General features: G+C 43.6%; 1 protein-coding gene across 1 annotated transcript; it reads left to right on the forward strand.

The window, feature by feature from the left end:
• The first annotated feature begins 12 nt into the window (after nt 1–12).
• Nucleotides 13–27,769, forward strand: NUP188 (nucleoporin 188). The gene is made up of 44 exons (XM_065648696.1): nt 13–71; nt 1,930–1,984; nt 2,582–2,655; nt 3,234–3,318; nt 4,008–4,088; nt 4,440–4,484; nt 5,111–5,203; nt 5,346–5,465; nt 5,836–6,047; nt 6,674–6,788; nt 7,302–7,502; nt 7,994–8,083; nt 8,661–8,726; nt 9,257–9,376; nt 9,852–9,978; nt 10,099–10,254; nt 10,609–10,735; nt 11,375–11,462; nt 11,547–11,623; nt 11,786–11,900; nt 12,243–12,363; nt 12,598–12,664; nt 13,083–13,211; nt 14,212–14,345; nt 14,741–14,847; nt 15,627–15,833; nt 16,492–16,661; nt 17,006–17,075; nt 17,706–17,773; nt 18,397–18,592; nt 19,101–19,178; nt 19,307–19,392; nt 19,822–19,967; nt 21,123–21,304; nt 21,687–21,887; nt 22,469–22,561; nt 22,755–22,913; nt 23,699–23,836; nt 24,105–24,179; nt 24,907–25,116; nt 25,840–25,971; nt 26,109–26,179; nt 26,574–26,703; nt 26,933–27,769. Exons 1-44 carry the CDS (start codon nt 46–48, stop codon nt 27,101–27,103), a joined length of 5,214 nt encoding a protein of 1,737 aa, XP_065504768.1. The 5' UTR covers nt 13–45; the 3' UTR covers nt 27,104–27,769.
• Nucleotides 27,770–27,950: the final 181 nt, after the last annotated feature.

Genomic DNA, 27,950 nt, shown 5'->3' on the forward strand with positions numbered 1-27,950 from the left:
GGGCGAGCGGCTCCGCGCGGCGGGTCACGTGAGAGCGGAGCGAAGATGGCGGCGGGCGGGCTGTGCGCGAGGTGCGCGACCGCGGCGGCCGCTCCGGGCGGGGCTGCGGGCGGGGCTCGAAGGCGGGGGCGGCCCCGGGTCCCGCTGGGCGCGGGGCCCCCTCGGCGGGGCGGGGGGCAGAGCGGAGCCCGCGGGGCGGGGGGAGCGCGGCGGGGAGGGTTAACGGCAGCGGGGCCCGCGCCGGCCTGGCCCCGCCCCCCGCGCGCGCGGCGAGGCCCCGCCCCTCACTGAGGGGCCCGGCAGGACCCCCCGGGCGGCTCGTTCGGGTGTTAGCAGCCACTTTTTAGTGATTTTGTGGAGGTGTTTTTTTTTTTATTATTTTTATTTTTCTTCCTCGTTGTGAAAGGTGGAACGTTCGCTAAGCTGCTGGGTTTGCGGCGCTGGGTCGCGGTTGGCGCTGCCGCCCGAGGTGTCTGTCGGAGCGGCCCCGTCCCTGAGGCGCCTCTGGACGAGCCGAGCGCTCAGGGGCTGGTTCCGCCTCTCGGACAGCTCTTTGCAAACATAAAAATCAAAATAGAGATGTGGAAGGTGCAGAAGGGAGGCTGTTCAGTGAATCCCAGGCTCAGTGATCACCTTAGACTGGTTCTGTCATTTGTCCTGAGCATGTTTTTTGACTTTTATTGGAACGTTTTTATCCTCTGGAGGGTTCCTAGGTGTCTATTTTTTATTAAATTAGTGTCTATAAGCCCTAATGGGGACAAGAACACCGCTGTTACGTGTGATCGCATAAAAAGAGCTTTCCTTCCTTAGCTCTCTTGGAGCCTGTAATTAACGAACTGACAACAAACTGCGGTCTGTTTTATTTGCAGAAGAGATTCAGAGGGAATGAAAAGTAGAAGGGTTGGCTGTGCAAGGCTGGTGCCCAGTTCTACAAAGACATTATTTTCTTGGTAGAACTGTGGCCTTTCGGTGCTCTGGAGAGGCTGCACCCACAGCCGGTTGCCGAGCAAGTCACGGGGAGGTTCGTTAGTTTATACACAGGGAGGCGCACCCGGCTATCCAGGAATTAGCAGGTAGACATTACGTTGATAAGTGTATGGGAAATAATAGATCTTGTAATTTACATGGCACCATGTGTCAGGAGTTGCAGACAACTTTCACTGCCACAGTGAGTTATTTGGATGATGATGTTCTAAAAATAAGTTAATGAGCGTTCTTGCTTCTGTAGATAGTCTTTGCGTGGGGAGCTGTGGTGTTTAACTCCTGATTTGGATTACGTTGCTATCGATTCAGCATTTGTCTGAGTTCCTGAAATATTCTTTTTGACAAACATACATTTTCAGAGCAGTTGTAGGGACACTTGTTTTTGTGGGTGCTTGTGCCAGAGTCAGGATCTGATCTGTAATACCTCATGGTGCAGACTGGCTTCTCTACAGAGCTCCCAGGAAGGAAAAAGAAGGCAAGGGTAAACGTTCCGAAGACCTGCGGCAAAATATTCTACCTTATGTAAAGCTGTTGCAATTTTTCACTTCACCCAGTTTTATGTTCCACTTAAAGTGAAGGGTGAAACTGTTACGGAAGAATTTGTTTGGAGGAGAGCTTCAAGTGTAAATGAATAGAATGTTGCTCTATACTTTCATAAGGTTTCTTTTTATTAACCTTAAACGTCCAAGTAACAAATCGAGCTAGTAATGTGATATAAATGTGCAAGTCTTACTATATCCATTGTCACCCTCTTTGGTTCTTTCCTGGGTCTTCCAGGACATCTAAACCAGTCAGCTAAAAACGAATGTTTCTTACATAATTTTTCTTATATTGCAATATGATCTGTTCTGCGTTAATTGCAGGTTTGAAAAGGTGTAAGCTAAATGGAAGCCTGACATCATGTTCATCATTAAAATACTGTTCACCTTTTCCCTGTGTTTACAGGAGCAGCAGAGAATTATGGACAATTCTTCTGGGCAGATCAGCTTTAAGAGAACCAGTAAGTCCGTGTCTTGCTGAGCAGGTTTGTCTGTCACTGAGTGGACTTCATGGCCAAATATATCGTTTGTACATCTCTCTGAATATTAGCGAAAATGTGTTTTGCTGCTTCTCCCTTGGTGCGATTTTTGTTCCTCTGTCTCCACTACTTGTTCATTCTTCCACTCCTTATTTATAGCTGCTTCATGAACTGCCTGGAAGGGTGTGTGTGAAAAGGTGGTTCCCTTTCTGGAGCGGACACAAGTGCTGCTTTCTAGACTGGCTGGCCTGGGGTATTCATGAGCGGTACAGCCCGCTTCCTTATTTTCTGGGATGGAGCCCCTGCTTTCAAGAATTTGCCCAGAGGTTGGAAATCCAAATATTTCTGAATCTAGTCCATTGCCTCCTGTTTCCTCTCCCTTCCCGTGATTAGGCAAGGCAGCGAGCTGTCTCATACAATATGCACCTTGAATCAGTCTGAATCATAGACGCTTGTCTTGTGTCGTTCTTGTCTCTTTGTGGTGGTGGAATTTCTTTGCTTTGCTTAAATTTGACAAATCTGATACTCCACAGTGTACGTTGAGGAATCTGTTCAGTAGTATTTGGTTCTTTTTTTTAGGCACAGATTGCGACAGAATTGAACAAGCACTGGCAGAGATTGTTAGAGGGTCTTTCATACTATAAACCGCCAAGGTATAGTAGTTGCTTGAGTTTAGATATTACCCTCTAAATGAGATTTTCTGATAAGCAGAGGAGCATGTTGAATGTTTCTCTCTGGTTACTTAAAAATAGATTTTTGCTGTCTTGCATGACCTGAGATTTCAGGAGCAAAGTGTCAAGAGAAAGTACTTAATCCACATTTTTGGGCATGAAATACAGAGCAGAAAGAAGAGACAGCAGTTCTTGCTGTCATTACTGATGTTAGGTAGCTCTTAATCCTGTCTCTGCTGAGCTGCATGATCATGTGCAGGTGTGCAGCCTGTGGAGAAGTGACTCCTCTTGACACTCAGTCGTTCCAGAAGGATATCCAGATTCCCTCATTGGAGAAGGTGGAATGAATATAGCCCATGTTTATTATAGTAATAATTGTGAAAAACGTTCAGTTTTCTCTGGTGGGGAGGTTACAGAATATTGTTGTATGAAACATTGAAAGGCCGTTGAGGAAAAAGCAAATGTTCAGTTTAAACTGATAGGACTTCGGAATTAAGCCTCTTTAGTTCATTCTAAATGATTGCTGCATTTTTTGTGACTAAAATTTCTCTTTTGTTTAGTACAACTTCTGCAGAAAAAATAAAAGCTGATAAAGATGTAGCTGCTCCGCTAAAAGAGTTGGGTCTGAGGGTCAGCAAATTTTTGGTGAGTGAAGGTGTTATTCTGATGATTTTTTGTCCCTGCACTTGGAATGCATTGTTATTGGAATTCTTTTATTTGAGTAAGCTTCTTGATGTTGAATAGAGGCAAACTTAAAAATTACTTTCAGTTCAGAATAGTCTAAAGGATGTTAGAAGTACATGTTGGAGTTGTAGATGAGAATTTTAAAAAGTGCTTAGTGACCTTGAGGTGCCTCAGTTCTCCTGGTTAACACGCCCCCCTGTTGCAAAGGGCCCTGCTTTTCAGAAGCTGTCACCCACTTTTGGTTTTTCTTGGTTTCTTTCAAGACATCCAAAACTGCTCAGCTAAAAATTGATGTCCCTTAAATCAGTTGCCATGTTTGCAAATAGTGTCAGTTTTCCTGCAAGGTTATGTTCCTTCAAGCCACACGCTGGAACTCGGTGACTGGTGGCAGTACCTTTTTTTAAAATCACTGTTATGTTCCGTTTGCTGAAGTTAAACTGGATATGTCTGAGTGACATCAAAGCTTATGTATTTTGCTTTAAACAGAAGTGCTGACTAAAGCAAGCATCTGCCTGATGCAAAAAAACCTTTTGGCATATTCTGGAAATTACATGTTTTGAAGAGAACTGCCCGAATATTTGGAGAGAATCTTCATCTTTCGTGAATTCAGTTGCTTTTTATTCATTTCAGAGCATCTCTCTGTTTTTTAGGGTCTGGATGAAGAGCAGAGTGTGCAGCTGTTACAGTGTTATCTTCAAGAGGATTACAGAGGAACAAGGGACTCCCTGAAGGTCCGTAGCTCCCACTTATTTTCTACTTACTCCACATCTTTCCTTAATACCGGTAGTACCACCATAAGGAAATGTGATCACAGATATCCAAGCGAAATTTTCTTGTACGTCTTCCTGCTCCAGTCCTCCTCTATTGCAAGAACACAGGAAAGCTACAGATTTACGAAGGAGAGTGAGTGGAGATGAAGAACAAATGTGTAGTTACCAATGAGTGTTTTGACTTTGTACTATTGGAATCTGTCTTTCCAAAAGAAATTGAAAGAATTCAGTCTTTTTTTTGCGAGTATGTATTTTGTCGGTAGGTATTTTCTGCAGTGAATAATTCTTTATTTTGTTGTGATTTGCTTACAGACAGTTCTTCAGGATGAAAGGCAGAGTCAGGCTCTGATGCTGAAGGTTAGTAATTTCCATTTTTATTTTCTGTTGAAAAGATCTCTTTGAACAGAGAACCAACGTTATTTCTCTGGATCCAGGAAATCTTGGAATAATTGAAGTATTCTTTCATATAAGGAACAGATTTTAGAAGATGCTTCTAAAATAGATGGATGTGCATAAAGATTTGAACAGCGTTAATAGTTGCTACAGGAAGGAAATTTTAGGCTCAATATCAGGGAATTTAGCTGGGCAGGTGTATGCTCACGTGTTTTCCAAAGCCGATAGGTTTATGTGTTACTGTCTGAAGCGACAACTCTGAATTGGAGACTGATGATCATATCTGACACAGGATAATAGGGATGAGCAATGAGAGATCACTTCTCTCTTTTTGCCTTTCTTTTCCAAGTTTTCTCACTTAGCAGCGTAATTATAGACATGTCCCTATGGGCATATTTTATTGAGTTCTGTGAAGTTAATTAAGTCTTTTTTTTTTAAGATAACTTTTAAACTGTTGAGTTGAAACTCCATCTGTAGTAACGTTTGAGTGCTATACATTGTGATGAAGGCCATGGCAGTGTATGGGAGAGGAAAGTGTATGGAGTTGGACACTATAGCAAACTGATGTCGATATAACTGTATATTCACAGCTTGCTGACTATTACTACGAAGAGAGGATCTGCATTTTGCGCTGCGTCCTCCATCTACTCACTTATTTTCAGGATGAGAGGCACCCTTACACAGTGAGTACTGGAACCTCTTCCTGGCTGTCATGTCATTGAAATAAGCTAAATACATAAGTTGTGTAGTAGTTGTCCACTTGTGATGATAAAAAGCATGTGAATGTGCGTGTGAGAAGTTAATTTAATCATTTGTTTATTTAAGGCACAATACTTCCAGTGCGTCGAAAAGTTGGACAAGGAATTAGTTCCTAATTACCGGAAACAGTTTGAAGAGCTGTACAAAGCAGAAGCTCCTACATGGGAAACACATGGAAATCTCATGGTATTTTATTTCTTTCTATTTTTTATCAAATTTGTAGAGTCTTTCCTTATATGTAGTGTGTTGGAAAACGCACATGTGCAGAAACTGTTTTCTCTCTAGCAGAACACACTTTTGCTCAGAAACAGAGTTGTATGGAACATACTGTTCCTCGTGATAAATCCATTGACAGCCCTAGGCTAACAGATCCATTTATATGTGGTTGTTCATAATCTCTTTGCATCAGCACACTCCATATTTACAGTGGCTTTCCTTGCCATCAGTACAAACTGCTGCCTACACAAGCTGTTGAAATATTCACGCTTCTCATTTTTTGACTGCTTTGGCTGACCTATGAGCCTCAACATAAATGGTAGGATTTTTCCTTGTGCAGACAGAACGTCAAGTTTCCCGTTGGTTTGTGCAATGCCTCCGCGAACAGTCCATGCTCCTGGAAGTCATCTTCCTCTATTATGCGTACTTTGAAATGGCACCTGAGGAGCTTCTGGCATTTGCCAAGATGTTCAAAGAACAGGGATTTGGCACTAGACAAACCAACAGACACTTGGTAGATGAGAGCATGGATCATCTGGTTGACCGTATCGGGTGAGTATCATGTATATTTGTGAGTACAGAGTGAAACATTGTTTTCTTCAGGAAAAAAGCATTTATAATTCTTGCTGCTGTCTCTTAAAATCACCACAATTTCAAGTTAAGCTTATTGTGATGAAGGCAAAATAGCTTTTCTGGTCACATGGGAGATTTGTGGCAAAATTAAAGTGCGATTGAAAAAGAGAGAGTTATCCATATACTGGCTCTCATCTAGTATATAATCTTACCTCTGGTAAAAATGTCAGTGAGGACACAGTGCTGCTTCTCCCTGGATGGACTAGTGGGTGAAGTGAAATTGTGTCTTTACAGTCCTGTGCTGGTGGGAATGAAAATCCTGCCAGGTGGCAGAGAGTTACAAAGGTGGAAAAGCTGTCTTCATATTTTAGTACCTTTTCTTGTCTGTTCAACTGGAAATGGTAGTTCTGAAGATTGTAATCTGTCAGATACTAGCATTTCAAGGCAAAATTTGGATTACCTGCTGTTAATTTCATGTAATACCTTAGTGCTGAACAAAAGCAGATGAAGGGTTGTTTTCTGACTACTTATAATTTAAACAAACCCCACCCGAATTCTTAAATAAAGTTTCTGACCTATTTTTTAAATTCTTTTTCTGCTTGCAGCTACTTTAGTGCTCTTATTCTGGTGGAAGGCATGGAAATTGATTCCCTCCATGAGCGTGCTCTGGATGACAGGACGGGGGAGCACAAGTTAGCGAATACTGAGCGCATCCACCAGGTAAAGCACTGGCAGAGTAACCCCTGGTCAGGCCTAACAGTACAGAACTTACTGTTTTACCCAAGCTGTGCTTTTTAAAGGTTATGCCTGGAAGTTTCTAATTCTTGGGTTTGTTGACCAAGTGTAAGAGCTACCATCTGCATAACATTCTGGGGCAAATAAGAACAAAATTATTTCCTCTTCCACTTATATTTCTTTGGTTATCTTGGACCTTTCTCTAAAGAAAGGTGTGTGCAAAGAAATAGGCTGTGTGAACTTTCCAGAAGGGAATGAAACACAGGATTTGTAGTGTCAGGGTTTTTAGGACAGAGATTGTCTGAGGTTACACCAGCTATAAGTCAGTAAACTGCAGAAAACCAGACCAAGGCTGCAAGTATATAATTTGGTCAGCTGCATGTTTGAAATAATTATCTGCAAGGGAAAGGTGACTGTTAGCAAGCAGATGCAATCAGTCGAGTATGAGCTTCTTTCAGAACATCTCAGTTATTTTGCTTTTGTCTTATCTCTGTGCAGGAGATGGACAATCAGCTGCTGCAGTTAGGGGATGTCTCGCATCACGCTCCGGTGCTTTTGGCCTGGGCTCTGCTCCGTCATACCATAAACCCAGAGGAGTCAGCAAACATTATCAGGAGAATGGGCAGCACCGCTATCCAGCTGAACGTTTTCCAGTATCTGACAAAGCTTCTGCGATCGCTGAGCAGTGGGGGGAAGAATGTGAGTTTCTTACTATCATGTATGTAAGCTCTTGAAGGTTTTTAACTGCTACTGATGTAAAGGTGTGATGGGAAGTGGATGATTTTGAACAAACGTCCTTTCAAACTATATCTGGTTTTAAGCAGAGTATGCAGTAAAGCAGGTTTTATCATCTTACCTTCTTTCATTGAAGATCAGAAATCAAGTTGAAATGAAACAGATTTTTATGCTCAAATAATTAAAAAAAAGCTTTTGTAAATTGAAGAACTACATCTCTTTTGAGCAAATAGACTGCATTATATCACATTTGTTGATTTGCCTCCATAAGTGTACTTGCCGTTGTGGATCTTGAGTATGAGATGATTTAACTCTGCACTATTCTCTGTATGTGGTTTCATTAGAGAGTACTGTGTATGAGAATATACTGCTTTGTAAAGCAGACTGAGTACAGTTACTGTGTGCTCTGTAATTCGTAGTCTTTCCTATAATGGCCTGTGTATTCTTTTTTCCAGTGTACAGCCAGCACGGCATGTATGTGTATTTATGGACTTCTTTCTTTTGTCCTGACATCACTGGAATTACATACGTTGGGCAATCAGCAGGTAAGCGTCCAAGGCTCATTGCCTCTGTTGCCTAATTTAAAATAACCTGTCATAACTCATGCTAATTACTTTTGTGAAATTGTAGTCCTGCATTTGAGACTGCAAACTTTATGTGAGTTACATCTAAAAGAGTAATTTGCTGGTTTTCCTGCTGCATTTACACAATGCAAATGTAGTAAACACCTCTGCAGACTGGCTGATTAATAACAAAAGAGCATATTTTGCACTTGAAGTCCTATGGATTTGAACCTAATTTTGATGTGTTATTTCCAAAGCAATGGAAATAATACACACTCCAATTCCAAGTTTCAGAAGACATCATATAGCCCTTTGCAGATATAGGGGACAAATTTATCCTGCCCAGTCCATTTGTGATAAGGACCATGGTTTTAGGCTGGCTGTGTGTTCTGGGTTTGGGTGTGTTGGCTGTTTCTTTCTGTTTTGACTGGAGGAATTACTTACAGCTTGGCTGGTAAACATGGAAACTTAAATTCTAAAGATGTGGCAGAACTTGCTTGGGATGAAATCTTCCTGTGTAAAGTAACTTTTATTTTCTCCATTCTCTCTTCCTTTGAAGGATATAATTGATGCTGCCTGTGAAGTTCTGGCAGCTTCCAGCATTCCTCAGCTCTTCTGGAAGACGGTGAGTATGTTGGCAACTGCTTTGACCTACCTTGCTTATAACTAAAACCTGATAAAAGATCCCCTTTTAGGAGAGGAACGGACTAATTGTGTTTATTTAGTTAGTTTCTATGAGGGCCTGAGGAACCAGTATTCATTTGTATCTATCTTTGATTTACTTTTGCCCTTTCCTGCCTTTTAGGTACAGCCTTGGCTTTACTCTTGAAGGATACTGGAATAAGTTTTAATATAGGTGATAGTTTAAACCAGGGCTGGGGTTGCAAGGATTGAACTAACTGCTTGCAAAAGCATCATGCTTGTTTTTTTGTTGTCACAGAATTAGGATGATAAGAAATGCGTTATAGTCTTATCCTGCCTTATACTTGCACACTGCCTCATGCTTTCATCTGTGCAAGGACTGGAGTGATGCTTTTGTGCATGATTAATGTTAAATGTACAATTTTAAAAGGAACTGGATCCTTGTGCTCTACCGAGACCATTTTAGCGTTTCTTTTTAGTAATAAGACATTTGTTTTCTGTTTCCACCATCAGGAACCCACTGCGGGTCTGGGTATTATCCTGGACAGTGTCTGTGGGATGTTCCCCCATCTACTTACTCCTCTCCTTCAGCTGCTTCAAGCCCTTGTGTCTGATAAATCTACTGCAAAAAAGGTAGAGGATCTCTCTTGGTGTTTGGGAGATGAGTTATTTCAAGGCAGAGATAACATGCTGTGTGATAATGCTGTGTGATTCCTTCTTTCCATTACTTGTGCTTATCTCATTTGTAATCTTAGGTACCAGACATGAAGCTTTTGTCAAAGAACAGTGGACATGGCTCCTTTTTAGTCCCACGCTGTTGCAGGACATTGTTTTCTTGCTTCTAGGAGACTTTTCAACTCTAATGGCTGAAGTTTAAGATACTGCCTAGTTTTTCAGGTTGTGCTTTACTCATAAGAAGTTCCTGCTTCATTAGACGAGACTTGTCTGGATGTGTGGCCTGTCTAATTATGTTTTGCTGTGGTTGACATATTAGAAGGATATTGTCCACGTCAAGAAAATTTGCCTATTCCTGAAAATGACTCGGTCGATTAATTTTTAAGGAGGTCTGGCTCTTCGGCTGTGTTGTTGAAGCTCTCTCTGTGTGCAGGTATACAGTTTCCTGGATAAAATGTCCTTCTATATCGAACTGTACAAACACAGACCTCCTGACGTGATCTCTCATGAAGACGGCACACTTTGGCGAAGACAGGCTGCAAAGCTCCTCTATCCTCTTGGTAAGGAAACTATATTTAACCTTTTCTCGTTGAAATGCTTTGGGGAATTTAGTTCTTTATCTGGCTTCTAACTCAAGGGGAAATTTGTGACTTTATTTCACCCGCTTCTTCAATCTTTAGCACTAGGTCAAACAAATCTGCGGATACCCCAGGGAACAGTGGGCCAAGTGATGCTGGATGATCGGGCTTATTTGGTACGATGGGAATATTCCTACAGCAGCTGGACACTGTTCACCTGCGAGATTGAGATGCTGCTCCAAGTTGTATCGACAGCAGGTGAGATAGGCTGGAGTACAAAAGAGAATAAATAATTGTTGACCTGTATCAATTTGAGGTTAACAGTAGGACTGAACCGCTCTGGATACTTTTGAAAGAGCATGGAATACTTTCCCAGAAACCTTATTTTTTAATTATTATTATAATATTATGAAATTCACTCTAAAAGGCCCAGAGCATGTAGTGAGATGAGATAAATTTTAGATGAAGGAAAAGTTGAGATAGATAAAATAAATGTTTTTTTGGTATGGGGAATGACCATGGGGATGTGTGGTAAGATTTATGTGCATCGTTCCAGATTTGATTACTGCTTAAGTATGATTTCGCATTCCAGTATTAGTTTTCTTTACCCAGATGTGATTCAGCATTGCCAGAGGGTCAAGCCAATAATTGATCTGGTTCATAAGGTCATCAGCACTGATGTATCGATAGCAGATTGCCTTCTGCCAATCACGTCGCGAATCTACATGCTCCTGCAGAGGTAAGTCACCGACCAGCATGAAGTCACTAACAGCGGAGGTGCCTGAGAAGATATAATGACCTGGAAGAACGGCTGGTTACTAATTTTGCCAAGAGCTTTGCAAGAACTGTGTCTCAGTGCTTGAACTCCCCAAGACTGGTGTTCAGTTCTCAAAACTGGTCTGGCTACACACAGTTTAATGCTTTGATGCGGCAGAATGGCCCCTCTTCGGCTTCCTTCCTGAATGTCGTGCAATTTTATCCATTTAAAGGCATTTTTTATGGGTAGCTATGTTTACATGAAAGGGGAATAGAGCATATCATTAGTGCAGTAACTTCCAGGTGTTAAAACAGTTGTACTTCTTAACTCTTCTCTCAGTGTTAATTGCCTGGGAGTTGATGTTCTGCTGCATAATGACTGTTCGCTGTGACAGTCTGCTGTCTTGCCAGCCTTGCCTCTTCCAGTAAATTGACGTGACTCAGGTGTGAGGGGGAGGTCGCAAGTCTAGACTGAAAGTGCTGACTCTGGTGTCTGTATTTACCTGCTGAGCTTTTATACTTGTGTACTTCAGTGAGAGAGAAGCTTTTATGATCAAAACAGGAGTATATAGGCCAGACCACAGATGGCAATGCTTTTTATGCATAATATTTGTTTTCCTAGGCTAACAACTGTAATCTCTCCCCCTGTGGATGTTATTGCTTCTTGTGTCAATTGTTTGACAGTACTGGCTGCTCGGATGCCAGCCAAGGTGAGGAAATGACCTGGGTTTGCTGGATTTGAGCAGATGTGTATATGTGAATGAGACCGAATATCTCTACTTCTTCTCTTGCAGGTTTGGACTGACCTTCACCACACAGGGTTCTTACCGTTTGTTGCCAATCCAGTGTCCAGTATGAATCACATGATTAGGTACTCATCATCCCGCAGCCCCCTTTTTTTCAATTTTTTGCCTAACCTATTCATAACCTGCCATAAGAACTTTTTGCCAGCATGAAATCTGTGCATCTGACATCTCTCACTCACGTCAGAGTCCTGCTGTTCATGTAAGAAACCCTCTTGCTCACTTCACAGTGCAGAGGGAATGAACGCTGGGGGTTATGGAAACCTGTTGATGAGCATAGAACAACCTCAAGGCGAGTACAGTGTTACTGTCTCCTTCCTGAACCTGATCACGACTCTTGTTCGGGTGAGTGTTTCTGGTACGCTTTGCCTGTGAAGTACCTGTGGGCTGTTACGATAGGAAAGTGAAATCCAGCCGTGTCTGAGATCCTGCGCAATGGGTCTCTATGAGTAATCATAGGTTGACACTCCCTTCTGTGCCACTGGTTGTGCTTTCTCTGTAGTTTGATTCTTTCAAAAAAAATGTTTTGACTCATCCGATCTACAAAAGAATGGAAGTCTCTTGTAAATCTAAGTCCCAATGCTCAATAGTTTTCTCACACTTTAAAGACATAAGGCATATCTTCCTGCAAAAGGTTTCTTGTCCTTTTACCCAGAAGGGGGACAATAACATTTCTGTTTCTCCTAGGGACAACTTGGTAGCACCCAGAGCCAAGGACTTGTCCCTTGCATCGTGTTTGTCCTGAAGGAGATGTTACCAAATTACCACAAATGGCGTTATAACTCTCATGGAGTGAGAGAGAAAATTGGTAAGGATGTTGAGAGGGGAGAAGGAGGAGGAGGAGGGTTAAAAAGGATCACCTCTTTTCTCAGAGAGGATGTGTGAATTTTTACTTCTTTTTTATCATACCTTTTCTAGCAGCCATTTGGGATTTGCTTTGTATGTCTGCCAGTATAGCTAGATGCTGTGATTTGTTTCAAAATATTAGGAGCGAGAGAACAGATCTTCTTGAACTGAGCAGTCCATTTCATCTCTGTTTCAGGATGCCTTATTCTGCAGCTGATCCACGCTATACTGAATTTATGCCCCGAAATGGATCCTTGCAGCAGGTAAGACGGGTGACGGATTTCAGATCTGCGCTAGCCTGGCTTACAGTGCAGGAGGGTCCTGTTGCTGTTTTTTTTTTCAGTTTTTGAACGTAAATGACTAGGAATGAACTGGCATGGTTGTGTAGTGCTGGTTTCTGCTCTTTCCAGTGCTACTGAGTACAGGAAAGGCAGAAGATTAGGGACCTTGTTTTTTAGAACACCTGGTGAAGAAAAACAGTAAGTAGGTTTCCTAGGACTGACTGCCACCCACTTTCCTATTTGATGTATGCACCCTGAAGAAAGTAGAAGGGAGAATAAAGTAAGGGTGAGTGGGGATGTAGAAATTAAGAGATTACTTTGTGGTAGTTTTCTAAGTGTGAGGTGAGAAAATACCACAAGTGCTCCCAGTGCTGATGTGCTGTGCCGTGCTGTCTCGCAGCAATGGCCCCAGCCTGCAGTCCTTGTGCGTCTTCAGCCTGGCCAACACGGAGGCCGGACAAGCTGTCATCAACATCATGAGCATCGGCGTGGACACTATCGATATGGTGATGGCCTCGCAGTCCAGCAGGTGAGTGGTGCGTTTCCTTTTGGTAGTGTGAGGAAAGAAGCAGATGATAATATTTGAAATGGAGCTTTAACCGATGGCATTTAACGGGGGATCAACATAACAGCTCACCATGACAGCCCACCTTGCGTTTGCTGGACGAACAAGCTGTGTTTGTTCCGGATCTGTGTATCATCTTTTTTGTACGCTAACCATTTCATGCCCTTGTTTTAATTTTATATTTCTAAATGGCACTTGGAGCATGCCAGTGGGTGTAAATGTGTTCAATTGTTTAACATTTGCTAGCATTTACATTTTTTTTAAAGAATTCACTTGAGCTCAGTTATGAGTCTCGAACTCAAGACTGAATGACTAAATTAGAAGTGAGAGGATTGCAGCCAGTGTTAGAAGTTCTGTGTCTTCAGGTATCAGCAGAGTTTAAATCAAGCTATGCTCATGAATAAATTGTAATAAAGCTTGAACTGTGATTTTGGAAGTGGTAGGGCTGATCAGATGGTTCTCAAGGCAGCTCGAAGTACTCTGGAAGAACTGAAGATATCTTCAGTGTTGAGTGCCTTAACCTCCCTATGTGGCTCTCTGAAGGCCAGAATGTTTATCCGATAAGGAAAATCCTAGGAAAATACCAGCCTTAGAGCCGGTTTTATCTCTTCATCCAGTTTTCACTGTAATTTCTGCGAGACTGGTTCTGTAAATGTTTCTCCCTCTGTCTTAATACATTTTAAATCCTAGTGTGCCAAAGAGGGGAAAAAAAGTGACAATAAGCTGTCAGGCTTTTTCTTTTTTTTGTTTGATGCTGAGAACTTGGGGCTGGGTAGACTATATTTTGTGGATATATGTGGGTTTGTATTTCAGCAGCTGTTACATGGTGACATGACAGTCTGAATAAAAATGTCTTATAACCCCCGATGGACAGAGTATAGAATTTCCTTTTTGAATGTTGTGCAAATGATAAATGTTGGTTTTCAACACGGTTACTTACTTTGGTTCCTTTTTGGAAACACAGTGATGAGTCACAAGGCCAAGGTCAGCTGCTGATCCAGACTGTTAAGCTGGCATTCTCAGTTACCAATAATGTCATCCGGTTGAAACCCCCCTCCAGCGTGGTGTCCCCATTAGAACAGGCGCTCACTCAGCACGGTATGTATTTCTCTGTGGGGGCAGCCTGGGAAGCTGTGGGTTTTGTTATTTGTAAATAATCAGTGTGGGTCTCATTACAAACAGTAGTAAAGATTTCAGGGTTCCAAGAAGTGGTTTCTAGTGATGGGAGAAGAGCTGTTCTCCCTCCTCTAAGGGATTCTTCTCCTCTGGGACAGCTTCTTAAGTATTAAGCAAACGTGGCTGCTTGTTTGCTGCTTTGTAATGAGCTGGGTGCAATTACAGAATACAGTAAATCAGCTGCCATTCGTACCTTTGCCTTGTTCTCCTGGAAGACTGACCTAGTTTTCACTTTCTGCTATGGAAATCATTATTTGGTAAATAGTTACATCTTATTGCTCTTTTCTTCTCTTTGATTTTAATTGCATTCTCTCCAGGTGCTCACGGAAACAATCTTATTGCGGTCTTGGCCAAATACATCTACCACAAGCATGACCCAGCACTTCCACGCCTAGCCATCCAGTTGCTCAAACGACTGGCTACGGTAAGATGACACTCATACAAATGCTGCTTTGCTTCTTCTCTCGTGGTTGATTCCACCACTGAAATTCTTTCAAGATAATTACTTCAGGCTTTTTCAGTTGAAGGCAGCGTGGACTGAAAGCTCTAAGCATGTTAAAAATCACATAGAAGACCCTTAGTTTTTTAAGATAATCCTCTGCTGTTTCAGAACTTGCTCAGCATCTGACGAGAGGTTTCACATGAGTGGAGTGTTTTCTGCAAAGTATTTGTACCTCCAGTTGATCTGTTTCCACTTTTTGACCAGCTTTCTTAAGTCACACTCTAAATTACATTTCCTACACCACCTTAACTGGAACTTTTACATCTTACCGAGAAGAGGATCCTTTTTGAGTTTTTATTGGGAGCTTTCATCTTTGCCTTTTAGACTTAACTCTTTTTGACTACTACACTTCTGAGAATGTGTTGGCAGTTTTATTAAAGCGTATAAGTCCAGTTCTGGGTTTGGTTATTTCAAGAAACATTATTCCAAAACTGGTTTTGTCTTTTCCAGTTTTGTCATAGCCCTTGAGAAGTAGGTGAGGGATAGAGCAGAATTGCCAAAGAGGAAAATTTGGATCACTTTGCAGGTTGCTTCTCACTTAATGACAACAACTTCCTTTTGAGTTCCCTCACATCTGTTTATAGATCCAATATCAAATATTTTGCAGTTTCATTTTGAAGTGCAAATCACCTTTTATGTAGAGAAGCAGCGTTCTGTAGGGTTTGGTTCTTCCTGCTCCTGATGTTTCTTGCGCTTTGCAGGTTGCTCCCATGTCTGTTTACGCCTGCCTCGGTAGCGACGCTGCCGCCATCCGCGACGCCTTCCTCACCCGCCTGCAGAGCAGGATTGAGGACATGCGGATTAAGGTCATGATACTGGAGTTCCTCACGGTTGCGGTGGAGACACAACCTGGGCTCATTGAGCTGTTCCTGAACTTGGAAGTGAAGGATGGCAGTGACGGGTCAAAGGTAGAACAGCAGAAATTTGCTCAAGGACTCACTAGTCTTTTATTGCAGCATTCACAGCAGTCTTACGGCACTAGCCTCTAAAATCACGTAGTTCTTACATGTGACCTGAAGTGCTCAATGGAGAGATAAATGCAGCTGGTGCTTGCAGTTAGTGGATATGCTGCTATCCCACTTTCACTTCTCCCTATAACCAAAGAGAAACTTTCCCCAATGTTTCTGAGGCAGATACTGAGTTAACATACAAACATCCACTGGCTCAGACCAGAGATCCCTGTGACCCACTCTCTTGACTCTGACAGCGGCCAGACAGTGAGAAAGCTAAAGATTTCAGCTTCCAGATGTACAGTGGACACTATCAGTTTTCCAGAATACACCATCTGGTGCTTTGCAGTGCAAGATCTTCTTGCGTTGGGACCTTCTGAAGGCACTTGGTTCTACCAAGTCTTAGCTTAGTTCAATTTTTATTCACCTAAAAATATATTTTTTTAATCTCATGTGTTATGACTACATTCCTTGTAGTTATATACAAAATATATGACAGCATCATGATTTATTTGTCTGTGTATTGTTCAAGTGGAATCAAACACATTCTGCTTTAATAGATGCCTAGGTAGTGGTTCTGTGGCGATGTAACCTCTCTCGTTTCCTTTTGCTTTAGGAGTTCAGCTTAGGGGAGTGGAGTTGCCTCCAAGTAGTCTTGGAGCTGATAGACTCCAAACAACAGGAGAGGTACTGGTGCCCTCCCCTCCTGCATCGTGCTGCCATCGCCTTCCTGCACGCGCTGTGGCAGGACCGTCGAGACAGCGCCATGCTGGTTCTGAGGACAAAGTGAGTTGTTGTTTTTCCACAATCCATTTTCCTTCCTTTTTTCCCCAAACACTTTTTCTTTGGTTCATCAGACTTTCCAGGGACATTTGCATCCTAGTCTTTGTGTGCTCTGTTAAGGGTTTGCAGTGTGTGGGCTTTGAATGTGGTCTGTTGGGAACAAAGATGAGAAGCCCATCTGTGCTTGTTCAGAAGCAAATATGTTTTGTTCTGTTATTTTTATACAAAGCTAGATAAGCTTGTATTTACCAAAACATATTTTCTATGAAATTTGGAACAGTCAAAATGCTGCTAGGCATGTGGCTTTGGGGAGATAGCTGATTTTTACTTCTGTATATGTATTTTAGGCCAAAGTTCTGGGAAAATTTAACCAATCCCCTTTTTGGGACCCTTCCTCCGCCTTCAGAATCGTCAGAGGTGAGTTACATCCAAACAAAATGAAGGTAGTTATGTACTTCTCAGAAAGGGTTTCCAAATGATGTAGGTGGCTCTTCCCTCTGCTTGCAGTTTTTGGAAGTATTATCTAGTGGTTTGAACTCAGGCGGGAGATGAAGTGAATGTTTTCTGGCTTTGCAGAGGCTGTACAGCCGTGAACTGTCTTTTGCAATTCTCTGCTCTTTATTCACATACGAAACAAAACTGGATGTCACCCAGCATTTGTGGTAACACGTACTCTGGAAGGTGCACTGTCTGTAGTGCAGCCGTACTGTACCTTGGGTGCTGTTTGGCAAAAGAAGCTTTTGATTTTTTTGGCATAGCTCAGGCCGACCAGTATCATGGAGGAATTGATTATGTTCTTGTTATTCTTCCTTTCTGTGGGGTTTTCCCCTTCTCTATGAAAGTCCTGTGCAGCTTTGCACACAGCATTCTTCCCTTGTTATCACCAGTCCGTGGTCAAATGATATAACTATTGCTATTGTGGGAAAAACGAGTGTCCTGCAAAACCGGAGCATCGGTTAGTGCAAGGGTATGGGTAGGGCTAAATCAGAATTCCACTCACGCTGCAGAGCTATGTGCTCAGATTTTGCTTTTTTTGTGTCTTTATAGCTCAGCGTCTTGGATACCTGTGCCTTAATAATGAAAATCATCTGTTTGGAGATCTACTATGTTGTCAAGTGAGTCTCTGGTAGTCTTTCATTCATCCCTGTGCTTTTTAATTATCTAAACCGTGTCTGCTGAATCTTGATAGACCACGCAGGCTTTGAGGGACAAAGTACATGTAATTTTGTGAAAATGTGGGAGGAACAGTGATTTATAAAGAAATCACAAACATGCATTTCTTGCAATCACCAATTGCACAAAAAGATGTTACAGTCTTTCTGTAGTCTGTAGATGAGAACGTTAGTATTTTCCTTGTATCCTGGAATGAGAATATACAGTATTTATTAAAACAAAATGTGAACTAAGTTCAGTATACCTACTCTAGTGACTGCTGAATAACATATTAGTAGGTTTCTCCCACTCATTTTGTTTTCCTGAACAGAACTGCCATTTAATATGTTGAAAAGTCAGGATTAACTAAAATCTCTGCTTAAATTAAAAGTAAATCGTAGATTTTCTTCAGGGATCATGTTTTTCCTTCATGTGTGATGCAAAAAGTGGGATTCCTCGCACAGGTCTAATATGTGGAATAACCTTCACTTGCAAGCTGTGTCGGCTTTCCTACCTGAATCTCAGAAGAAGTATGTTTTCTGACCAAAGAATAAATGAAGATAACTTCTCCTCTTGATTTGGTCAGGGGCTCACTGGATCAGTCCCTGAAAGACACACTGAAGAATTTCTCCACCAAAAAGCGCTTTGCCTACTGGTCAGAATACGTGAAGTTACTGGCGTATCACGTGGCAGAGACCGAGGGGAGCAGCTGTGCCTCCGTCACCGAGTATCAAATGCTCATCTCAGCCTGGCGGATGCTGCTGATAATCTCTACTAGCCATGTAAGAGCTGCCTCTCGTCTTCATGTTAATCTGAAATTAACGTTTTGAATAATCCAGTGTCAACTTCTCAGGGCCAGCTGAGCCATAACGAAGAATTCACTGGTTTTTCTTTCAATTTTGCTGTATATAAGTTTACAACACCAGTTGGCATGAACATGGTACAAGAGATTAGAGTAGGTGGCATTTTGCTGTTTGAACAAAATGAGCGTATTGTCTGAGCAGAGGAGGGAGGTAGAAAAATAATTTTTATAGCAATTTTAAGTAATTCTGGAATCCTGAAGAGATTTTGCTGAGTCAAGTGAGGCAGGGATGCACCATTAGGGAAATGAGTCATTGCCAACTTTTTGTCAACTGTTAGCGTAATACTTCAGGGATTTCTATAAACCTGCATCACTCAGCAGCTATAAAATTTGGTGAATTCTTTAACAAAACAGTGGACTGATGTTAGGCTGTTAAGAACGTGCATGTTTTGTTGTGCTTGATTGATGTCTGTCTTTGTGGATCTTAGGCAGAAATAATGCATCTGACTGATTCTGCAGTTCATCAGCAGTTGTTCCTGGATGTGCTAAATGGGACCAAGGTTTTGGTAGGTGCTATTTCTAGTCCTATTTCTGCAACTCCTTGCCATCATAGGTTTTTTTAGACGCTGTGAAATTCTTAAGCGTTCCTACATGTGAGTATTGCAACTCTAACTCTTGCAGTATTTCTTTTTAGCTTCTAGTTCCCATGTCAGTGTCCTGTCTGCAGCTGGGCTCTATGCTGTGCACCCTTCTTCTCATCCTGCTCAAACAGTGGAAGAGGTAGGTATTTTATTTGGATAATTATTAGTCACTGCTAAACAGAAAAACTTGGGAGGTTATGTTTAAGTGATTTGCTCTAGTGAGATTCTCGTAGTGATCTGGGGAGGAAACTGAAACCTTATCATAAAATTCTCTTTTGGGAGGGCAAACGTCTGTTGCTGAAATCTCTTGTAGTAATACATTTATGGTTTGGCTTCCTGCCTGCTGGTGGAAAGTTTATCAAAAAAGCTTTTGTGATAGTCAGTCCTGCATTTTCACTGTGCTGTGGAATGTCTGTAGTGAGATCCAGGTGGTGACTTAAACTTTACCTAAAACAACTGGATTTATTTGTGTGGATCGTATGACTTATGATCCACACAGCTCAGTCAAGCCAATATATTTACCGAGGGATCTTGTCTAATCTGAAGAGCTCTCCCTTTTTGTTGTCAGCGAGTTGGGTTCTGTGGATAAAATCATAAACTCCTTGACGCAGATTCTGGAGGGAGTGCTACAGGCAGATCAGCAGATGATGGAGAAAACCAAAGCCAAAGTGTTCTCAGCTCTTATCACTGTGCTGCAAATGAAGGAGATGAAAGGTGAGGTGGTGTACATACAAGTGTCAAGAGCAGGGCTAAATATGCCCTAATGTTCTAAAGATAAAAATGTTTTTGTTGTCAGTCATAGTACAGGATGCTGAATATAGTCACCAGCCTGTGGGACTTCTCTGCCTTTTTTACCTGTTTTAGTTATTTTTAGAAAAACATGAAGTTTGTCATTCACAGTATGTCTGCGTCTTCCCTTCTCTTGTCTTTCCCCAACAATAACCTCTGTATTTGAACAGTTTGACAGAGACAAGATGGGCTTCCCATGTGTTTTTGAAAATAGCTCAGCAGGTGTGGGAGGGACACCCTGGTGACACAATCTCACAGTCACACTAGAGCTTGGATTCTGACATGAATTTCTAGTTAGAGATAAAAAAAGACCCAAACACAAGAAAGTTGTCTGAGGGGGCATTTTGTTACAAACCAGAGAAACTAGTCTGGTTGTTACTGCTGGCACTTGTGGGGCGTCTTACATTGCAGTGGCACTTGGAGACGCTCGGTGGAATCTGGGCACGATTTCTCTGTACAACACATACAAAGGCAACCATAGTGTTGAGACGTGTATCAGTTTACCTTTCCATGTCTTCCTTCTGCCGCTGCCTGGGCCCTGTGAACCTATATATTTTAGAAAATAAATAGGAAGTAGAGGGTTGGGTTGGTTTTAAATGCTTTTCTTTGCTGTTCAATTTGAGTTTCCAGTCAGGCTGGTACAAGGTGGTGTGATTTATCATCATGGTTTTGATAAGAATGTAGTATTTATAGGGACTCACAAACATAGACTGCACCCAATCTGCCTGGGCCAGTCCCAGCAGTCTGGAGAACTGGGTAGGAAATGCTGTAGTGAGCAATTAAGGAATAATCTGTCCATAGTAGTGTTCGATTTGTGCTTTGAAATGTCATGAGTTTATATGACTTCTCAGTAAACCTACGTATTTTTGTTATCCAGATGACCATCTAATCCCTTATTACATCCTCCTAGACTTAATCATGTCACTTAGTCACAGTTCCTCACATTCTGTTCTGTAGGTTTTTAAATGAAAACAGAATGAATACTAACTCCAAGAAATGTGGCCCAGTGATGTTAGCAGTTAAACTGGACACCTGAGTACACGGATCGTGTGTTAACGGTTTGTTCTGTGTGTGCCACAGTGAATGAGATCCCCCAGTACTCCCAGCTGGTGCTGAGTGTGTGTGAAACACTCCAAGACGAGGTCATTGCGCTTTTTGATCAGACGCGACACAGCCTGACTTTGGGAGATGCTACAGATGACAAGGACAGCATGGAGACGGATGATGCCTCCCGAGTGAAACACAAAGACCAGCGAGATGGGGTAAGGGACCTGTTCGTCTGCTTTGCAGCCGTGGTTCTTGTCTCTAGTCAAAGGTTCCATGTATGTTTGGAACAACTTCCACTTGCAGCCTGTTGCCTCCAAAAGAAGTTTCAGCAGTTTCTATTTCAGAATTACTCCTTGTTGCTTTGGCACACATCAGTCTGGGAAATTGGCCATTGCTGCCCATCTTGCAGATCTATCCTAAAACATGTTGTCACAACTGCTAATTAGGCAGGAAGTGTGCAGAGTGTAATGTGAGGGATAGCAGGTGCCTTAATTTATGATTCTGAGAATGACTGAACTTCAGGTTGTGTTAGTAAATGCTTTCAGGATTTTCTTGGTACCCGTGTCAAGCCTACACCTTGTTCTCTTGTCCCTGCAGGTGTGTGTTCTGGGTCTGCATCTGGCCAAAGAGCTCTGTGAAGTTGATGAAGATGGAGACTACTGGCTACAGGTGACCAGGAAAGTCCCTGTGCTTCCCACTATCTTTGCCGCACTGGAGATCAGCCTGAGAGTTAAACAAAACCTTCACTTCACAGAGGCCTCGTTACATTTACTGCTGACCTTAGCGAGGACTCAACAGGTGAGAGATGCAGAGAAATGAAAGCATATAGCTATACATTTTTAATAGGAACTGTCTATCTTATTATTCTGCCTGTGATGCAGCTGAACGATGATCTGTAGATAAAGGATTTTTTTTTAAAGGCTGGCAAGCCATAGGTCCTGTGCGTATGCCTGCTTAGTTTTCCTCGTTCTTCTCGATAATGGGATGTCTTGGATGGAAGAGCTGAGCCAGCCTGAGCAAACCTGTAATTTAGAGCAGGAACTTTCGCCAAATGTATTCTTCTGCAATGCAAATTATCCCCTCCTAGTTAAAACAGCATTTAAGTGTCAGAACCTACTTCTTCATTAGTTGCAATAAAGCATTATTTATCTAGCAGAAATTCAACTTGTGTGGGGCTTTAGGTGAAAGCAGGGTTGTTCCAAAGCCAGCCCTTTTCAAAGGTTATGTATGTACCAAACCAGGTGATAATCGAAGTGGAATTCATAGTACAGCTATGCAGGTTAGATTTCACTGGAAGAATAGTGTTGCTTTTCTTGATACCAATTTTTTAACAACATAGAAGTGCCGATTTTAACAGTGGCTCATTCCGTGTCTTGTAGGGAGCAGCAGCAGTGGCTGGAGCTGGTGTCACACAGAGCGTCTGCCTGCCCCTCTTGAGCGTGTACCAGCTCAGCACTAACGGAACCATTCAGGTGGGTGCTGCTCCTTTTGGGTGGGAACGCACCAGGAGCATGTGCCATGTCCTGCCCTGCCCTGGGGCTGTGGTTGAGCAGAGCCCACCCCTGGGGACTGGAGACTTCCCACACGGGGTGGAGGGTTTGTGGCATGTGCCACACTGGGCAGCAGCGTAAATAGGTAGTTTATTTTTGTATCTGATTTGTTCAGACATCCGCTTCATCTCGGAAGTCGTTGGATGCCCCCTCTTGGCCTGGGGTCTATCGTCTCTCCATGTCGCTGATGGAACGCCTTCTTAAAACACTCAGATACAACTTCCTGACGGAAGCATTGGACTTTGTTGGTGTCCATCAAGAGAGGATTCTTCAGGTATGTCACATACTTCCCCTGTGATGGTTCCTTGGCTTCTGTGTTGCAACAGGAGTGGAAACATGTCAGGAAGTGCAGAAGCATTGAAAAGAGGCTCCTGCTTCAGAAAGATTTACAGTAGAAATAATTCCATTGTGCGGAAAGGAGGAAAGAATATTCAAGCTGTGCAGTTGGGCAGCGATAACTGTTACGATACTTGTTAGAGCTGGGCAGCTACCATCTGTTCATCCTCTTCACTCTTGGGGTTATAACTTTGCTACAGGTGTTTGATGTACCTGCATAACCCAGCAGCAGAAGCGAGAGTTTTGATGGGAACTCACTCTGTGGTTGTCTGCTCGGGAAATAAAAGTATGAGAGCTGTCTTGGAGATGGCTTCGGCTCAGCCTTGCTCCAGTAACGACAATGCTGTGGTCAGGGTTCAGTCCCCACTCGGGTCAGCAAGCTCTCGTGTCCTGCAATACTGAAATACCTGCACTGGCTGGATTGTGTCAGTGCAGACAGGCTGAACAGTCCTGTTTGCACACAGGTGCTGAATTCCAGTTTGTAGCATGTTCCCTGGACAAACAGCTGCCTTCTGTGTGGAAGCACAGCTCGTGAAGTGCATCGACCTCTGACTAAGAATACAAAGTTCTCTGGGTCTGACCCATGTGCCGTGCAGCTGCCTTCATCAGTGCATTTTCAGTCCCTAAGGGCAGGTCCTCTGCATCTTCAGCTTTTTCTTCTAGAGGAGGGAGTGGGATTTTAGTGATGTAACAGCCATTGCCCTGATTTACTTCTCTCTCCAGTGCCTGAACGCAGTACGGACAGTACAGAGCTTGGCCTGTCTGGAAGAGGCCGATCACACCGTTGGCTTCATTCTTCAGCTCTCAAATTTCACCAAGGAGTGGCATTTCCACCTGCCGCAGCTTATGAGGGACATGCAGGTAAGAATCCGGTTATTGCTGTGGATAATGCATTGCCTTGGAGCGCAGGGACGTGGATGTGTTAATAGAAAATGGCGCTGTATCACCTTTTTATTACTGCTCTTTTAATAGGAACTACTCCTGAGGTCATTTAAATGTCTGTGCTGTCAGTACCTTGTCTGAATTGAGTGAGGAAAAAAAATTGTTGGGGACAGAGAGAAGATAGCTTAGAAAAATAACTTGAGGAATTCAATGTCTTATTCTCAGTTTCTCATGTTATTTATTTCAGGTGAATCTGTGTTATTTGTGTCAGGCCTGTACCTCCCTCCTGCACAGCCGCAAAATGCTCCAGCACTACCTGCAGGTGAGGATGGGGACCCTGAACCAAACTGTGAGGTCAGAGTGTTGCATGCCCACGCTCCCTGTTAAAAGGCAAATATTTTTCAATATGCAGGCTTCTGGATACTGAATTGTCAGTAATCCTAATGGTGATTGCTGGCAACCATCAATAGTTAGGATTCGCATTTCTCCACAGCAAAAAAATGTGCAAAGAGTAGTCTGGACTCCAAAAATCCTGGCCTGTGTAAAGCCAGTCCTAGAGAAACAGCAGCCTGTGTTTGAATGGTGCTGTTATCATTTTATAGTTGCCCACTCTGCAGCATGAAGGTTGCCTTGCTGTAGTATTCTGTAGTGCCGTTAATTAAGCCACTGTTGACCTGGTGTCCTTGATCTGATTTAATTTGTTCAAAAGAGATAGCTCTTGTTCTTGGGGAATCCTTAAATTCATGAGGTGGAGATGATGCATTGCTCCTGATGTGTTGTTTCATCATGGCTAAGGCTCAGTGTGTTGATTAGAGATTATTTTTCTGGAATGTGGAATCTAAATAGCCTCTGCAGCTGCTCCCTGCAATGCAGTGCTTCCCCCGCTGCACACCGAGTGTAGATTCTTGTGCTTCTAGCAGGTGACAGACTTTGGGTGCCTTATTTCCTCATTCCTTTTGTTCGTAGCATTTTTTTTCCCCCCTAAGTATTAATCTTAGTGCAAAATAATCATATATGCATTCAAGACTTTCTTTTTTCTTTCTCCACAGACAAAAAATGGCGATTCCCTTCCATCAAGCGTGACTCCACGAGTGCAGCGTAACCCCCAAGCCTCCTCCAAACATCCCAGTCCTGAGTCAGAGGCAGCGGAGCAGAAGGCGCTGCTTACGGTGCAGTACAGCCTCTTGAAAATCCTCAGCAAATCTCTTGCCGCCCTGCGCCACTTCACCCCTGATGTCTGCCAGATCCTCCTGGATCAGGTAGAGAGAGAGGAGAGATGCTGCTCCCTGCGGGGGGAGTTTCCAGTATTTCAAGTGATGTTCTGGGGGTATTTAGCAAGGCATGGTCTGTCCTGCTTGAGACAGTGACTACACAGAGCGGGAAGGCAGGACACAAGGAATTCCCTGTAGGAATCGGGGAGTGCTGGGTGTGAAATGAAGGCCGGGCTGAGCTTTGTGTGGTCTGCACAGTGCTGTGTATGTGTAACCTCACCGGAGCAGACTAAACCCAGTTGGGTTTGTATCCTCAGTGTGCGGCTCTGCAGAAATTACACCCTCTTGTTATCCTTCTGTGTCGGTGTGACCCAGTGGCTGGTCTCCAAGTTCAGAGAAGGAGGGTTTAATCCTTGATTCCGGCAACGTCCTGCTGCTGACTTTTGGACAGTTAAAATCCTTTTCCTGTGCCTTTGTCCCTGGGCGTTTGAAAACAACTTGGCAACAGTCATTACTTTTGCTTGCCGCTTGGTGGCAAGCTGTACGGCTTGGGAGTTGAGAAGGTTCATTCATGTGAGAAGAGCCGTGTAGTCTGATTGTGCAGTATCCTACAGAGCACTCTCTGCTGCTCCGTCTGTACACCTGGGATTTGGGAAATGATCTCAGTGCTTCTAGTTCTCCATACAAAAAGTGTGATACAGGGACTAGGTGTTCCTGTTACTATGACGACAGCACACTCATGGCCTCACTCGTCTTTCTGCTTCTCCACAGTCACTAGACCTTGCTGAGTACAACTTGCTCTTCGTTTTGAGTTTCACCACACCAGCCTTTGACTCGGATGTCGCACCTTCCTTTGGGACCCTCCTTGCCACAGTCAACGTGGCCCTTAACATGTTGGGAGAGGTAACAGCCATTCCCGTGGTGGGGAGATGACAGCAGCTGGCGATCTCAGAGCACTTGTTTGGCTGATACTTTGAAGAGTGCAAGTGTTTCCTCTTTTGTGTCTCCTATCTCTAATGCCTGTCTTTTTTCCCTTTAAGCTGGATAAGAAGAAGGAACCTTTCCCTCAGGCTGCAGGACTGAATATGCAAGAGGGAACCAAAACCCTCAAGTAAGTTTCCAGCTGTTTGATTTAGTCGTGGCCAAGGAGCAGAACCTCATGCTTCTCGGCTCAGAGCTGAGCTTCAGAGCTGCTCACTCTGAGTCCATGGGGTTCAGATGGCCCGGCAGAAGCTCTCCAAAGCAAGCAGGGATTTTTTGGGGGAGGGTGTGTGAAACCATCGCATCAACCTTTGAAGATGCAGGTAAAGCCTTGTTTGATGCATATTTACCAAGACTTTTAAATCGGACATCCCTGATGGCCAACAGGGGTTTCTGCTCTGCAGACCACAGCTTTTGGGCATAGCTACTTGAACAGAATGTGAAGCCTTTCTGAGAGTCTTTGACCTTGCAACTAGAGTGTGCTGACCTTTTTGGCTCCTGCTGATCTGCGTTTCTTTGCACAGGTCTCTGCTCATGTTTACAATGGAAAACTGTTTCTACCTGCTCATCTCCCAGGCTGTTCGGTACTTGAGAGACCCAGCTGTGCATCCCCGTGACAAGCAGCGGATGAAGCAAGAGCTCAGCTCTGAGCTGGTAAGCAGCTTGTACCATCCTGCCTCGCTCTGCGTGCTAAACGTGTCTTGTGGGAGAAGGTCATTTGTCTCTGGCTGCCGTGGAGCTGTTCCCCAGCGTGAGCCAACAGCTGTAGGCACCTTGGGTTGCACAAACCGGTGCCTTTTCCTGTGCCACTCGCACCTTGTTGGGGGAGGTGGAGGGGCACATGTTTGGAAGAAGCTCACTCATTCCCTGCTTCTCATTTCAGAGTACGCTGCTCTCCAGCCTGTCTCGTTACTTCCGCCGCGGTGGCCCCTCTTCACCGGCCAGCGGGGTTCTTCCCTCTCCCCAAGGAAAATCTGCCTCCAAGCTGGGTCCGGAGGGGCAGGAGCCTTTGTTTCAGCTCGTGCAGGCCTTTGTCCGGCATGTGCAGAGATAGATCCTGTCCGGCCCCTGCCTCCCTTTTCAGGACTTGCAGCAGAACGATTCATGAACACCACAGGAGGCAGCACCTTTGCAGAGATGGTAACGGGAGGGAGGCCGGGTGTGGGCAGGGCTGCAAACCGAGCTGTGGCGGCAGCAGCACGATCCCCTTCAACTCTTGCAACCCAAGTAGCAGCGTGAATGTAAGGAAAGCCGAGAGCGGCTCTTCGGTGATCAGCCCGCGTGCGCAGCCTACTCGCTCCATCTGCCGGTGCGTCCTGGCTGGGTTCTAGTGCTGAACACTCAAAACCTTTATTTTTATAGCTTGTACCTCAGCTGGGGAAGCTGTGGCTGGATGGAGAGAGACCAACTTTCCACTGGGCGGTAACTCTGCTCTCAAGGTGCAATTTGCCTCTCCCTCACAGCCAGAGTCCAGTTGAGGCACAACCAAGGGATCAGCCAGCAATTCAGAGACCATCTTTCTACCGCTATTTTTGTACGGAATGGTTCAAGGCAAGACAGTGTATGTGTGCTCACACCTCCCCTTCACCCCGTGTTCTGCGTGTTGTGTGTGTTTCTGAAGAGCAAAGGCTTGACTCAGCATTTGTAAATCAAAATTCCATTGCTCCAGTCTTGCAGTTTTTTGTAACTGTGCCCTATTTATACTGATATTAAAACCTTTATAGACAGCAGCTGGGTTGGTGGTTTTGTACTGGACACGGCAGCACCGGTTCTGCATTTCCCGTGTCATCATTCTGCGGCGTCAACTGGGCTGAATTCCCAGCAAACGGTGATGCGAGTTGTGGCTTGTGAGCGACAATCCGGGTACTGTTTGAAGCGATTGTAGTCAAAGGTTGATTCCC

The sequence above is a fragment of the Caloenas nicobarica genome, chromosome 19, assembly GCF_036013445.1.
Source record: "Caloenas nicobarica isolate bCalNic1 chromosome 19, bCalNic1.hap1, whole genome shotgun sequence".
NCBI classification, from domain to species: Eukaryota; Metazoa; Chordata; class Aves; order Columbiformes; family Columbidae; genus Caloenas; species Caloenas nicobarica.